Source organism: Strix aluco, chromosome 4, assembly GCF_031877795.1.
Source record: "Strix aluco isolate bStrAlu1 chromosome 4, bStrAlu1.hap1, whole genome shotgun sequence".
NCBI lineage: Eukaryota > Metazoa > Chordata > Aves > Strigiformes > Strigidae > Strix > Strix aluco.
The window spans coordinates 113,588,052-113,604,688 of NC_133934.1; the positions used below are offsets into that span (position 1 = coordinate 113,588,052).

Below are 16,637 nucleotides of genomic sequence, written 5' to 3' on the forward strand. Positions count from 1 at the left end.
CCCAAAGCATTTTTTTGTGTAAAACAGAGTTCAAGTTATCTAGATAACTTCACAAAAAATGCACAGAAATAAAACACATATCCTGAAACACACAAAAATGTCAAGAAGTACTTTGCCTCCAATTTTTGGTACAAGAACATACAATATAATTTGCAATGGAGGCAAAAAAAATGACTGCATTATTGAAGTTAAAGAACCTGCCTTCAAACGTGAGGAAAAAAGTATGTTTACCTGTTGCTTCTGGTACGCAGTGTTCGGGTTAATTTTGGACTCCAAAAGAAGAGAGCCTAGAAAAAAAAAAGTTCCACTTATTTACACATGTACTGAAATTTCAATCTCAACATAATTTCCTGATCACTCTTTCCTCAAGTAGGTATTAACACCTTTCCTCCCAACAATAAGCCTGTTAAACCCATATTCTACAGCTTTATATTTCATTTCTTCCCCTCAAAGATACTGTTCGCATAGTACAGAATGTTCAACAGTGTTTTAAGGACTGGATTTTTAACCTCCTTCTTATTCTTAGTAACAACTTTTCCACAGAAATTTTTTTTAGAGATGATAAAGTCCGCATAAAATCAGTACACAAGAAGCATCACAACTGCATTCCATAGATCATCTACAGTTTTGTATGAAATTTGCTAATCATGTGGTATTCGTTCTTAAAAGTTGTTTGCTGGAAAGCATATCTAGAAACTAATGCTTAGAGCAACCATTATGACTGCCAATACCACAGAACTTCACATATGATAAGCTTAGGAACAATGTTTTCACAGCAGCTTATACTGATTTAAGACACAGAACAGCAATTCTATTCTCATGTCTGTGTTTTCTTGCCCTGCCTTCTGCATAAGCGTTATTGTTAATACAGGTCACATTTAAGTGGTTTGGAGGGTTGATCTAGGTGAAAACAACCCTTAAAACTGCTTTTATTTTTGATCCAATCACTTCCCTCATCTACCTTGCTGCTCAGCTGCACAAATGCCAATGCATGAGGGACTCTGTACAACCGTGACTTAAATTTACTTATCTGCATGGCTTTACTCAACATACATGAAGTACCACCAATAAATTAACTAGCATAGTCAGCCCTGTAATTAACACATAGGGCCACAAGCATCCCTTTAAACAGGCACTTCTCCATTCATTTACCTGCTTGAATTTATTCTTTAAGAAAAGTCCAAACTTTCTTTAAGTCTCAACTTCTCAGTTGCATAGCTACAGTTCCAAGGCAGTCTTATACTTGTATTACTAGAACATTTGACAAATATCTCACAAAATCTGCACTAAAAAAAATTAAAATGCTTCAACCACCTCAAATATGAGAGCTTGACTACTTGAAGACAAGAAAACAAATTACATGGATTTGAAAAACATACTCGGAACTGAAAACTGTACTTCCAAATCTCACAGTAGAATCAACAATGACTAGCTAGTTTTCACTACCAATTTATAGCAATTATAAAATCCGGAACAAAAAATATCCCAAACCAATGTTTGTTTACTAAGTATCATCACCCTCAATCTCATAGGTTACATTTACAAAAAAACCCCACTTTCCTAAAGAATAGCTACTTACTAACAAAGATCACAGAATAGTTTGGGTTGGAAGGGACCTTTAAAGGCCATGTAGTCCAACCCCCCTGCAATGAGCAGGGACATCTTCAACTAGATCAGGTTGCTCAGAGCCCCATCCAACCTGACCTTGAACACTTCCTGGGAGGGGGGATCCACAACCTCTCTGGGCAACGTGTTCCAGCATTTAACCACCCCCATTGTAAAAAATTTCTTCCTTATATCTAGTCTAAATCTACCTTCCTTCAGTTTACCCCCTTGTCCTATCACAACAGGCCCTACTGAAAAGTTTGTCTCCATCTTTCTTGTAAGCCCCTTTGAAGTACTGAAAGGCCTCAATAAGGTGTCCCTGGAGCCTTCTCTTCTCCAGGCTGAACAACCCCAACTCTCTCAGCCTTTCCTCAGAGGAGAGGTGTTCAGCCCTCTGATAATTTTTGTGACCCTACTCTGGACCTGCTCCAAGAGGTCCATGTCTTAACTGTGCTGAGGACTTGAGCTGGATGCAGTACTCCAGGTGGGGTAAGAAAGGTTATTACTTCATGAATTTAGAAGTTTTACCATGGATTTTTATATTCATTAGCTTATTATGTATGTGATAATCAGATACATTTTTTTTTTAACTAACAAAGTAGCTTACCTGTGATGGCTGCTTCTAAGTCATCTGTTCTACAAGAAAGCAGCCTCACTAATGAACTTGGCTTGAGAAGCTATCGCCCTGTCTCAGCTGCTCTTGCAGTAAGAGCTGTTTACAAACTAAGATACAATACAGTAACAAAACTGAACTAAACAGCCATCAAGGGAAAACAAGACAACGAAAAAGCAATCTTCCCCTAAAACCACATATACTATCCTTTCTTTTTTCAGAAGTTTTTCCAGTTTTCTAACCCGCATCAGCTCTGTTAACAAAACAGCTTAAGTGTGACAGCGTAACAAAAGAAAAAATAAAAATCACAAACTACAGAGCAGGACAGAGAAGTGAAACATCTTAAGATGAGCTTTACTGGTGAATCCAATACACTGTGGTACTTAGGCCATGGTCTCGAGCTCTGAATTTTCGATTTGCCTAGTGAACATCTAAAAACAGCATTCCCTTTTCCATTATGATCATCAGTTATAGGCAGTATTTCACTTCAATCTTACTTTCAGTTTCAAAGCCTCAGCTTTGAAGTTTTAGAATATTATTTTGTGGTAACTTCTAGAAAGTCTTTACTGCCTAGAAATATTTAATAGCAGCAAATGTGAATTAGAATCTTATAAGAATTAAAAGCGATTAATAATTTCAACATTATATTTTAACTGCTGAACAGATCTACAGACATGGAAAATCTGAAATTAGCAAAATATGTGTAACTTGAATGCCATGTTTGACAAAATACTATTTTAAAACAATAATCTTGAAGTCAACTGAATGGAGACATTTCATTTTCCAGGCTAGAAGCAGACACTAGAGAATGACCTCTTTACTAGACTTTCCACAAAAGAGCATTTCTTCTCTACCAAACCTAATGCTTGCAGGAAAGACAAATCAAGCCTTATAAGGCTTGACTTGCTTCTCGTTACCACATGATTCAACTTATTCCTCACCATTCCGGACAATAACCAGAAAAATATGATTTGGAGATAGAAACATACCAAAGCATAAACTGTTCTAACTGCCCCAAATGCATCCTTCTGGAAAATCTGATGCTCCCTGGGTGCAATTTGTTCCCCAAAAACGGTTCAATAATTAAAAAAAAAAAAAAAAAAAAATCAGTGACTGCTCTATTAGTTAGTTCAATGAGTTTTTCATACACTAAGCTCTATAGGATCAGGTCCCCTCCTAGTATGAAGCAGTCTTAGGTCTCTATTAGTTGCTTCAGGGAAACAGGCAACAGTAACATGTCTATAACACAAATACATTCTTTAGAAAAAGGTTACAGAAATTTAACATACAGCAAATAAATCTCTTCTCCATTAAGTCAATTATCAGTATTGATTCCGAGATGCTGTTCAAGATGCTTACTCTTGCATTTGTCATAAGCAATTATTTTCTATGTAGATATTTTTCTCTTGGTACTATCCTAGAATATGCTAAGACTACCCAGTCTACTTAAACAAAATACACCAACAAAATTTCATCTTCATTGACCCAATGACTCTGTTCAAAGTTAGGTAAGACCTGGAAACTCATCTTAATACAAGCTTCAATAGAGACCTCAAAATTATGCAGATTAGTTATCTTCTAAACTGAACAAATTTGTAAAGGTAACTGCAAAACATTGGTGCCAGAAAGTAACATCTGAAACCACCTATAAAGAATAAAACACTGATTTGCAGAATTCTTTTATTTGCCACTGTAATGCAATATAGCACAGCTGGGTTTTTTTGTTAGTATAATACCACTGTTCCGTGCTGTGAAAGGAATGCATGTATAGGAAAAGACTTCCTCAAAAGAGACTACCTACAGACCTATATAATGCTGTTTTCAAAGATATTTACAGAACATCAAATATCCCAAGCCAGTAGTCTCAAACAACAAATCTGCACTTGTTTACATATATGCATACAGAGGAGACCTCTTGATATGGAATACCATTCCTCTCCCATCAAACTGTTATGTGGATCCTTTCTCAAAAGCAGAAAAGGTCAGTGTCACTCCTTACCTCTCACCAGCATAAACATGTTTATGTTTAAATGAAAATTTCAATTCAATACCTGTTTTTTTGCAAGATGCACACAGAGGTTTAAGTTCTGCAATCAGTTCTGCTGCTACTGAATCACAGAAACCAATCCACAGAAACTGAGGAAACAGCTCAAACTGAGGTCCACGAATGTGCTCTGCATTCGCAAGAGACTATTCCTTAGTCTAACACATTTCTGAAGGGTGAAACCCAAATGTTAAGGAGAGGGGAGAACCAGGAGAAAAGAAACAAACCAAAAAAAAAACCACCCCCTCCCATTTTTTTTCATTTTAACCTAAGGTAAGTACATAACCACAAAATCTTGTGTTGCTTTCTTAAAAATAAATAAATAAAATTAACCCCTTGAGTTTGAGCAAGGTAAAGCAAACTTAGGCCAAATTTTGGCTAAACCTCCTGCCAGTATTATGGGGTTACTGATACCTAGTGTAAAGAAACAGTGAGGATGTGGATGCCTACCCTGTAGCAAGTCATTAACACACAGAATTCAGAAGTGGCAAACTACAACTTCTGAATAGAAGTGATTAGATCCTAAAAGAAAGCTGGCAAATATGGCCTCCAATGGGCGAGTTCACTTTGGCTTGTCAAAAAGTTTAGTTACAGGACTAGTAAACTTTAATTAAAAGCTTAAGCCTTCAAATTAATCCAAGTTAGTTGAACAGGAAAGTTAATTTTAGAGGTCACTTCGGTCATGTGGGCTCAGAACAAAAAAAGCAATCTGAAACCATGCAGTAAAAATCTAGAAGCACATAGACATTTTAAGAATGAGGCAGGCCACAGCAGCCTAAAATACATGTGAGAAACAGGTAAGAAATCAAAGGCTTCTATTATACACAGAAACTCATATGGAACGTGATCATTTGTAACAGTTCACTATTGCTCTACTGCAATTCAAGTAGAATACACTGTAACTAGGAATCACACAGAGAAACTTTTCAGGGTTTTAAGTAAAAACGTTAATAGTTGTTTAACTGTAAAAGAAAAAGGAAATACAATTGCCTGTTTCAAAGCATATTATATCTGATCTGAAAGCAGTTTATGGTATTTCTGTACTGTAATAGATTACTCCAAATTGCCTGCAAGGACTCTTAAAAAACTTCAGTCCCTGGGAGCATTAGACATCTCAATAGCAACATAAATCACTCATCTGCTTTAAGTTCTTTTCTTTTGAGATGGTGTTAAAACAAACACCAACTCAAGGAAAAAAACCACTCTTACAGATAAAAAAATTGCACTCTTATTCAACTCCAACGATAACTTACCTTGGACTTGGCATACTGATTGTAGCTCCCTTATCTGAGCACCCTGACTCTGCCATAAAATCTCAAGCACTTGTAAAGCAGCTAGGGAGCTACACCAAGTCACAGCTGCACAATCAAAAGACTGAACTATGTGCTAGCCCACATGATCAGCCAAATGAACCTCTAGTAACTCTGCTGTTGCTCTGTGCACAGCGGAACTGGCCCTTTAACAGGAGTGGGAATTTCCCATACACAGCAGGAACTACTGCTAACATCCCCCACGGCCTCCCCCACTCAGGAAACGGAGCCCTTAACTTCAGGCAGATCCCGAGGTTTTCAGTCAGCTTCCTGGAGTAAGCCAGTTAAGAACGTGCCAGCGTGCACAGGATGAATCTCAGCTCAAACACTAGGAAAAGCTGGTTTAGAAAAGGAGGAAGGAAGAAGTTTCATTGTGGAAAGAGGAGGAGCTCACAGACAATACATGAACGCAATGGAAACATGGAGGCAAACGGTGTATAGGTCAGGTTCCTAGTATTTGTATGTTTTTGATAACTAGGAAAAAAAAACAATCACAGTTAACTACTTCATTTAGTTAAAAAAGCACACAAGGGAGCACGCAAATTGCATAGTACCTAAAACGTAAGTCTGGCATTACCTTTTTCCAAACCATTTGCTCACATGTAAAAATTACTACATTTGCCTTCAAAATTAGCCCACAAACAATTGACACCGGGAGTAAACAAAATATAAATAAAATTTTATGAGGTGTTTACACAAGCAAGTTAGAAAAACTAGCCTATTAATAGAGTGCACATTTACCCAGGACTGATACTACCTACTAAATTAAGAACTTAAGCGCTGTATATTATTCAATACTCTTGAAGTACACATATGCTGTTTGAGAGACGTCTAATGTGTGTATCCTATTAAATATACCTCTGTATATTAGGTACAATTAGTAAATTTGAGCCAGTTCTGTTTTAATTAGAGTATCTTAACTATGCAACACAAAGTAATGACTTCATCTTTGTTTGGGGATCATTTATACCAATTTGTATTTTCCTTCTTCCAGATGTTGCCAGTTTATTTGTTGTAAATGAACAACAGTCCAATTCAGGTTCTAATCAGTCTTAAGCATACATATCCCACTGAAAGTCAATAAAGGGATTTTAGTTTGAATGGGCTATTTCTTCACAAGCAGGTTATGAACTGCAGTTCTTTTACTTTCTTTTCTAAGAATAAAAAAAAAAAATGAGGAAATTGTTTAGCGTATGAAAGACATGACAGCTTTTAAACATGAGCACATCAGCCATGTAGACAGCAAGGACTGTATCTACAACAAAATACACTGTAAAGATTAGCCTAAAAATTTAGTGATAACCTTCTTTTTACCTCCCTCCCTCTCTTACACTGGGAAGTTGGTCAAACTGTAAATGCATCTTCTTCAGTGTAAAATAAATAAAATCAAGTATCAGTTTAACTTTTTAAAGTATAATCAAGAAACTACAAAACCCTGACATTAATGCTTATCAAGCTCAATTATCAAAATCCTGCTCAGATGCAAGTTTGATTATTCCATATCAGTTTATGATATTTGTTGTAGAGATTGAGAAAGTTCTGACAAACTGCAATAAACAGTAAGAATTAATGATTGTCAAGTTGCTTTTCATCCCAATTCCTACAACGAAAAAGCCAACTACAGAAAATTACAAGGTCTTTTGACAGTCACAAGCTACAACTAGATCTACAAGCCACTAGATACAGTAGCTATAAATCTAATGAAATAATAAGTCATACACTGACGGACTTTACTAGCAAAATGGCACATGCTAGATACCGCAAAGTATACATTTTAAAATCTAGTCTGATCATAGCAGTCATGGACTCACTTAACCAATAATCAAGACTAGCCCAAACATGTAGCTACAAGGGTAGAAACTACTACTACTCAACCTATACTACTGTCATCTGTTGTCAGAAAATGTGAAGAAGCTGATAACGCATCGTTTTAAATTTATTTACAGGAAGATCTAGAACTGCTGAAGGACTGAGAACTACCATTCCATAAAAAAAGCATGTCTGAAAATGCTGTTCTGTCCACTGTATTGTCTTTACTACTCTAACAACTGTACCTTGATAACTGTTGATAGCTTTTAGAATGTCTTGCATAATTCTTGCTACCAAAGAAAAAAAGGGTGTTGTCCATCCAATGACTTTTTCAAAATCTATACTAAAATATGTGATGTAAGTTTTTAACAACTCGTTTAACAACGGGATCACTTCCAGAAACATCTAAGGAAGGATATATCCCAATGATCAGTTTTGAAACTGGAGTACATTGGACGTCTAGCAATAGCTCACTAGATATCCAAACCCACACAACACTGACCACAAGACCTGAACATATTTTGTACACAACACCATATTGACTACGAATCAAGTGGCTGCTATGCTTGCACTTGATGGCTATCTTCCATTTCTTTCACTTGGCCTAACACAAATGAACTATGGTTAGTGCCTACTTGCTTTTAAGAATCTTATTTGAATTACACTGCAAAACATTAAGGCAACAGACACAAAGCTAAGCCCAGTTTCTTTTCTGGGTAGGACGAGGAAGGATTGTACCTTCAGACACACACACTTACCATCACTCTCTGCCCTGACTAGCAGGGACATGCCCTTGAGCCTCTCCACGTAGCAAGAGGACACATGCCCTGTGCCTCGATCATCCCACTGGCGGTCCTCATTTAGCGTGTAAACCTTCACCCTCCGCCGGGTGTCAGTCATCCTGCCGCCTGCCACACCACAGCCACCACTCTGGCTTGCAATTGCTAGAGGAGCAGGAGGCTGACCGGGGACTAGGCCCCCCTCAAAGGAGGGGAGCGGGAAAGAAGGTAGTAGCCCCAAACAGGCACGCCAAGCAAGCTCTTCTTACTCCTCTTCAGTGCTCCAACGGGATCCTCATTATCGAGGGCATCAGAGGATTGGGGGGTGCCGGGGAAGAGGGGGAACAAAAAAAGAGGCAAAGATGTAAAAGGGGAGCTGCTCCAGGCACAGTCAGGCGCTGCACAAAAGCCGAGTAAGCTTACGCAGGGGAGAGCCGCAGAGAGGCGAGAGGCTCTTTGCAGGGCGAAGGGCAGGCAGGAGAGGCGGTGAAGAAGGGATCCTGGAGGAGAAGCAGATCCACGGGAGTGGAAGCAGCGGTGGACAGCAGATGGCACGGGCGGCAGCAGGCAGCCGGCCCGGGGTGACAAGAGCAGGCGACCCTGGAGGCCGGGGCCCTGGCGCGGGAAGGAGGCGGGAGGCTGGCGAGGCTGGGGTGAAGCAGGCGGAGGGAGGCAGGCGGGAGAGGGGCCGCTCGCCCCGGCCTGGAGCTCGGCTCTATTGTGCAGCAGCTGCCCAGGCCCGAAGCCCCTCGCTCGCCGTCCGTCAGCGCGGGGCTCCGAGGAGCCGCCCTCCTTCCCGCCGGGGCTGGCCGGGGCCTGCGGGCACTGCCTGTCCCGGGGCGGGATGAAGCGGGCAGGCGGGCTCAGCGCCCCGTCTCCCCCATGGGCTCCGGTCGCAGGCGGCGGCTTCACTCCCAGCCCGACTCCGCCGCCATATTCTTCTTCCTCCTCCTCCTCCTCCTCCTCCTCCTCCCGGTGCTGCGGCGACTCAGTCCCGACTTCTCAGCGCACCCTGCGGCGTGGCTGCGCTCCAGACACTCAGCAGCCCGGCCGGCAGAGAGGCGCTCTGCCCGGCGGAGGGGGCGACGGCACGGTACAGTGCGGCGCGGTGCGGGGCAGCGAGGCCCGTCCAACCCGGCTCCCACCGGCTCCGTCTCCGCCTCAGTCACTGCGCGGCCGCCATCTTGGTTTCACCTCTCACTGGAGGCGCGGGGTCTCCCAACCAGTGGCGGCACGGGCCGCCCGCCAGCATTTAAAGGGCCAGCGGCCCCGAGCGGGCAGCGGGCTGGGGGCGCGCTCCGCGCCCACGGGCGGGTACGCGCCGCCGGGCCCCACGCAGCCCCACCGCCCTGCACCGCGCCCTGCACCGCGCCCAGCGCCGCCCCCACGCAGCGCCCTCACGCAGCGTCCTGCTGGGATCGCGCTCGGATCTGCGCGGGCGGGACACGCGTGGAGCCCTGGCCGGGCCGTTTCCGCGGGCGCAGGAAGCGGGAGGGGAGGCGGCGCGGAGGGCAGCGCCGGGTGCCCCCGCTGCCTGCTGCGCCCGGCGGCGGCTTTTCCCGCGCTCTGCGCGGCGCCTTGGGCCTCCGCGGGTGCTGCCGGGGTGGGGGGTGACGGGCAGCGCGGCGGCGGGGCGGGGCGGGGTGCGCCGGCGGCCCCACGTGTGCGCGGGGGCAAACGCGCGGCCCCGGGTCCCGCCGCAGAGGAGCCCGCGGGGAGCTGCTGCCGCCCCCCACCTCCCTGCCTTGCACCGGGAACCGTGTTTCGGGGCGTCTCCGCTTCGTGAGCACAGCTGGAGCGGTCCTCTAGCAAAAGGGCTGTTTGGGTTTTATTTTTCCTTTCTTTTTTTTCCTGTCACACGTTACTGAGTGATCCGAAAGTTAAACAGCTTCTGGTTGAGCGGCTGTTGGATCTCCATAGACAGAGATAGGATCTAACAATTGCAATAACAAACAGAAGCTGTCGAGTCTCTGCTTTTGCCGCTGCTGCCAACATCTGAACATATGTTTGACAGATTTCCCTAAAATATGCAAAAACACTAGTTCGTTTGGGACCCCACAGACACACCACTGCCTGAGAGAGTCCATTTCAGAGTATATTCTAGATATGCTGCGTACATGGGAGCTCATTGCACTTTATATATTCAGATCAATTTATTTTATACTTTCAAACAAGTATTGATATTTGTTTATCCAAGTGAGTTATACTGGGGCTGGTTGGAGCCAAAACCACAGATTACAAGTTTTCACCCCAGAATCAATTACAAGTCACAAGGAAGCCTCCAGTCAACCACTGTTTTCCTTTCTCAGTCTTCTATTTTGCTTGCCCCACGAGAAAGACAGCGTCCAGCTCCAGAACTGATGCCCAATTACCTGATGTGCTCAGGTGAAGCCATTTGGCCTTTGCTTTCAGGCCTGGCTCTGGTGCCTGAGGACTGGTTAAGAATACAAATGCCTTCAAGAGCATTGTTTGGGCATCTATAATGTAGCTGGAGGTATGTTGTGCTCAGTTGTTCTTATTACGGTGTTCTTGGCTAATGCAGTGAAAGGTTTTGAAAGATTTGGTTGTCTGAGAACTGCAAATAATGGGTCCTGGTTGGAGGGAAACTGTCATGCAGCATGTGCACAAAAAGGCTCTCGACGCCTTGGTTTGGGGAACTGTGCATCCCTCAAGGGGACGCACTCGTGCCAGAATTTCTCTGAGGCAGTTCTGGAGATGGATTTTTGTGACTTCAAAAAAGATTGATGTCATTTAGAGAAACCTCCCTGGGACTGTTATACTCATTTACAATTTACAAATTGTACCCTCTTGTGGCCATCAGATTAAGTATAGACCGCTGCTCACTGCAGTTTTGATTTTTTCAGGGTTTTTTGTGAATTGAAAACAAGTTCAGTCAGATTTCAGTTTGCATAGTTTGCTTTATGAAAATTTTGGGTTAAGCTTCTTTTAATTGGCCTTGTATTATTTTGATATCAGTCTGAACAATGCTGAGCCCAACAATAGTGCCCACTTGTCAGGTTTTATCCCAATTCTCATTATATTTGGCAAGGGGTTTTATTGTTTTCAAATGTTTCTACCTCAGTGATTCCAGAAGAAAGGTTGAGCATTGAGGGCAACTTCCCATGCTGGAAAGGAGATGTGAAAGAAAAAAACACTGAGTTTATTTTTCTTAGAGTCATGAGTTAGAAGGCAAAAGTGTGTCAATTCCTTCTCTCCATTTCCAGAGGTTTGATGGACTGTGTCCAGGAGGAAATATCTGCAGGGATCGTGAGAGGCCATTCTTAACTGAGTTAAAACGTTAGGCTCCCTTAGTTCCTATAAATAATAAAGGACCTTGCCCTGGCAGAGGTTTTGACCCACCAGGAATTGAGCAACAAATGAGGAAATGGAGTATTGAATACAGTTTTAAAGTTCTCATATTCATAGGAAATAACTGCATATGGATCAATGTAATAGGAATAAGCCTAAACTGGGTTTACCAGTGAGGTCCTCTTGCACAACAGTCTAGAATAAAGAACAAGATAACTTTTTCTTTCAATATCTGCTTATCATTTGGGAAAGAAAATTACATTGTTATTATGGTGGTGGCCCCCTGTGAGAAGCTTCTCGAAAGCTTCCCCAGCTCCAAGTCAGACCCACCTCTGGCCAAGGCTGGGCCAATTAGCGATGGTGGCTGAGCCTCTGCGATAACGTATTTAAGAAGGGGAACCTGGGAGAGGGTTGGGACTTCTGAGGACAAGTTACAGGAAGGTCACCTATGTGAACACCAAGGTCAGTGAAAGGAAGGAAGAGAATGAGGGGAGGTGCGCTGGAGCAGAGAGCCCCCCTGTATCTGTGGTCAGACAGTAGGGCCACCCCACTGCCACCCATGGGGGTCACCGGAGGAGCAGAGAACCGCTTGCGGCCTGTGGAGGACCCCACACCAGAGCAGGTGGCTGTGCTTAAAGGAGGCCAGGACTCTGTGGGAAGAAGTAGCCCCCACTGTTGTGTTCAGTGCTGGGAGGACTGCAACACATGGATGTGATCCACACTGGAGCATCTCAGGAAGAATGCATCCCATGGGGAGGACTCACAACAGAGAAAGTTTGTGGAGGACCGTCTCCCATGAGAGGGACGCCACATGGAGCAGGGGAAGAACACAGAGGAGTGCTCCCCCTCCTTGGAGGAAGGAGCGGTGGACTGACCAAAAACCCCCTATTCCCTGCCCCTGCGCCGCTGACGGAAGGAAGTAGAGATATCAGGAACAAAACTGAGCCAGGAAGAAGGGAGGAGTGGGGGGAGGTATTTTTAAGATACAGTAATACTTCTCACTGTCCCATTCTGTCTGTTAAGTGTTTCTGTTGTTAGTGTCTGAATTAAAGTGATGTTCTTTTTCTTCCCCTAATGAGTCTGTCTTTTGCCCTTAACTGTAATGGGTGACTTATCCCTCCCTGTCCTTGTCTCAATTCCTGAGCCTTTTGCTTAATTTTCTCCTTCCCAGCCCTGGGGGAGAAAGGGTGAGTGAACAGCTGTGTGGTGCTCAGTTGCCCTCTGGGCTCAGACCACGACATATTGATACAAAAAAGTAGAACTATTGAATAAATAAATTTGTTCTATACTTGAAAGAATGTATGATATATTTGTATCATATGATGATGATTAAGTGTCTTCCTGGTCATTATTAAGAAGGATACTGAACATTTTTCTTAGACAGAAACATTTTCAAGTACACAGGTCCTAAAGAACTTGAATTTGAGAGTCCATATGAATTATGAGTCCATACTGCATGTATGATCTCAGAAAACATGAAACCTTATTGATTTTTAATAAAGCTTAAATTATTGCAGAAATTCTGCAAGACATGAAGACTGATTATAAGTATTCAAATCAAACAAGTGAGAACACAGATAATAATAGAATGATTTATCTGACATCAATCACAGACAATAAATGCTGATACAGAATGCAATACGGAATTACAAGGTATATAGCAATAGCAGCTGATGTGGATTTATGGAAAAAATTGTTTAATTTCTTGTTAAATTACAATGTTGCTCATAAGGGTAGTGGTGCAGATATAATATACTTGGGTAGTTCTTGGGTATTTTCTGGAAAATCAACATTGTATTCTAGGAAGAAAGCTCCCACTGCATGGGTCAGATACAAGGTGACTGGCATAGCTCAAAAGGAGTTATCGATCAGTGGAGATGATTCTAGATGATTGAGCAGAAATCAAGAGCAGGACTGATGCTATTTAGGATCTGTAGTAATGATTAGAAAGTCGGCGTAAAATCTGTGAATAAAAACTGTGTATGACAGCCTGGAAGAATTATACGTATGGCTGAGGATAGTGATCAGAAACAGACAGGTTCACCTGCTGAAGGCTCTGATGGAGGAGAAGGAATGGCTTAGCCTGGGACAGCTGGGAAAGTTACTGCAGCTGCTTCTGGCTTATTCCAGCTTTACAAATGTCTGTGAGTCCGTAAGCACCTCCCAGTCATCTCTGCATTTTTAAGGCAAACAATGACATTTTAACTTGAAATTCTGAGCTGTGAACAGTGTTGATTCAAGAGCTGATGGATGAACGGCTTGGGCAGCCAGAGTGGGGGGCACCATGACCTGGTGGTGCATGGCCTGGTTGTGCTCTGACTTATACCTCCTAAATGGAACCATTCAGATACAGCCAAATACAAGGTCACACGTATGGGAATAAAAAGTAAGGCAGCTCTCAAAGAAGCTAGGCTGCGTAGTAAACAAGCAACACAACACAAATTTCTTACATCACGCTGTGTCTGTAATACCTTTTGGGTATACTGTAAGCTAACAAACTGTGGAAGAATGTAATGTCAGGACTAAAAGCAGCTTTAATGCCGTGTTCTACAATTCTGGTATCCTCACTCTTAACAGGTTTTAAGAAATTGAAGAGGGTCAGAAAGGACCGCTCTGAAGAACTTTATTTTTTTTGCAGATCCATTTGTTGCACTTCAACATCTCCGATTCCTGCAGCATGCACTCATTTGCAGTATACCCTATGAATCATGTCTCAGATGCCGCTGCTCAGTTTTCACATCCTGCTGCAGATCCCCTAGAAGCAGTAGCCCTGTTCTTGTACCTGAACCACAAACCTGAACTTTTGTAGGTCAGCAGTTAAAATTCTGTGACTTCCTCATACATACTGTGCATATGAATCCCCTCAGCAGGAACATCATCTCTCTTCTTTCAACCCATATTGTCATCTTAATTTTCATAGTGCTGAAAAGACCCTAGTCTTCCAAGCAGAGCTGCCTTTTGAGAGTTCTGTGCAACTGCATAGTCATGCAAAGGCTAGATTTGTTTTGAATTCCTCTATGCCTCTCTAGAAATGCTACACTTTATCTAAATATGTAGGCCTCATCATCAAAGACTGAAGGATTTCAAAGCACTGCTGAAGCTGTTGGATGCAGGGAACATGTCTGGGTCATTCATTCATTCAGTAGTGAAAATTCCCCCTGTTTTGAGAGGGGAACTCTGAGACATCTGAATTACATTTGCTGTCACTATGCAGTGTGTATGTCTATTTTTACATTTATTATTGTGCCTGTTGACTGTATTTTTAAACCTTTTTAGTAAGATGTTATGGAGTACTTCTTTTCCTTTCTCTATGGCAGACTTCCTATGGCTAACTTTTGCTCCCATGTATCTTTTCTTTTTTAACAAGGTTTCCAGTACTTTATCTGTAACTCAGACTGCAACAGGCTTCTCTTAGACACATACAGTTGGTAGTCTTTTGAGAAAATAATGGATAGAAAGGCAGGAAGGATGAGACCCACTTCATAACCTTGTTTCCAAGAAGCTTTGAAAGTCCACTGGAAATCCGGAAGAGAAAAAACTAGCCCCATTTTCCTATTATGTATCTACATAATCACCTAAAAAATTACTAACAAATGTAATACTCTTGTTAAAATAAATTCCTTATTACCTCAGGCACATCCTGAGGTGAGTGTGGAAACTGTTAATGTTGTTTCCGGTTTGTGTAAATAAGAATTACATAGGTGGATTTGGAGTGAAAAAGGAGAAAGATAAAAAGGGGAGGAGAAGGGACATTGTCAGAGCTAGAGCAAGACAGTGGCACATGGATGCAAACAGGTAGACACTCATCTATACGCACTCACACACAGAGTCTTAGTAGGTTCATACTTTAATTAGAGCAGTCATCTGGGATGACTGGACTGGACCTGTTTAAGTTTAGGATCAAGTTCCTGGACAAAAGCTATTGAAACTAACAATACTTCTGTATGTAATAAATGTTAAAAAAAAAAAAAGTCAGAAACCTGAAAAAATGTTGGGGAAAAAAAGGAAGAAGATGAGTTTTTTGAAGGAAGTGTTTTAGAATCAGCCATTGTACTGACAGCAACTCAAATATAGGCTTATTTTTTCAGTTTTACAAGTTAATGAGTCACTTCAGTGTTCGTGACAATGATGACCTTAAAAATGCAAATAATTCTAGACTTGCACAGAGCAGGAACGATTGTGGTACAAGTTGCAACTAGGTAATATGAATAGCAGGCAGATTGGGAACACATCCAACCACTAGAGAGATTACTTTACTAATTATCTAAGTCGGCTCTAGTATCTTGCATTTTGCATATGAAGCTACTGAAGCAGAGGTGAGAACCTGACACCCAGGCTCCGTAGTCTGTGGATGAGTTCTGCAGTAACAGAGGCTAGGCATTTAGGGAAGGAAATGCACACTGTCCTCATATTGCATCTCTTCTCTAGCCAGAAATGAAGCTAAGTAGATCAATTGCAAAATTGAAGTTTTTGCTCTTATTGCCACCTAGAAATAACAACCTATATTGTTTGGGAATGGGTGTGCCTCAATAGTCACACTGAATTTCTCCTGATTCTACATTCCCAGCCTAGTCCCCTGATCTTCCATACAGGTTGGCTCCTTTCTGGTTCATGCCGGAGACAGGGTGTGGCAGACATCTGTAACATCTTGAAAGGCATGAAGAAAGTCAGCAAGGGTCAGTTGTTTAACGTCTTTTCCAATATGAGAATGGAGGAGCAAGTAGTTCAGTGAGTGGGTGGGATAGTCAAAAATAAGAAAAAGAGGTGTTTTTTCCTACCCCATTGAAGAAAGTGATGGAATGCTCTGCTGCAAGGCGACATGGATGCTGAAGTCTGACGTACTAGTCCAATGCACTAACCTACTACCAGGCTGTCTTGCAGAGAATATGGATAGCTTCAAAGCAGAGCTCTTAAGCCAGAGACTTTCTGTAACTAATGGGCAAAAGCATTAGTGGCGTGTGGGGATTATCAGCGGGTGTGCAGGAGGAAGAAGTTTGGGAGTGGTGTCTGTGCTAGTAAGGTCTGCAGCAGTGAGGTGCAATGGGGGCACAGCAGCTTTCGTGCCCCAGTGCGTTGAAGTGTAGTGTGAATGCCGTTACGTGTGCTGCACGGCCCTAAGGCCTCTGCTCTGTGGCTGCCTGATGCATGCCGATAGGCCTAAATAAACA

At 42.6% G+C, this 16,637-nt stretch overlaps 1 protein-coding gene across 1 annotated transcript in view; it reads right to left on the reverse strand.

Annotated features, from left to right (window-relative positions):
- The window catches only part of PPP4R3A (protein phosphatase 4 regulatory subunit 3A), a 46,234-nt gene extending 36,716 nt beyond the window's left edge, over nt 1–9,518 (reverse strand). Inside the window, exons 1-2 of the mRNA XM_074824951.1 lie at nt 8,140–9,518; nt 232–287 (exon numbers count right to left, since the gene is read on the reverse strand). Of these exons, the coding sequence (XP_074681052.1) occupies nt 232–287; nt 8,140–8,281 (198 nt within the window). The 5' untranslated portion in view covers nt 8,282–9,518. The remainder of the gene's footprint in view (nt 1–231; nt 288–8,139) is intronic.
- Between the last annotated feature and the right edge of the window lie 7,119 nt (nt 9,519–16,637).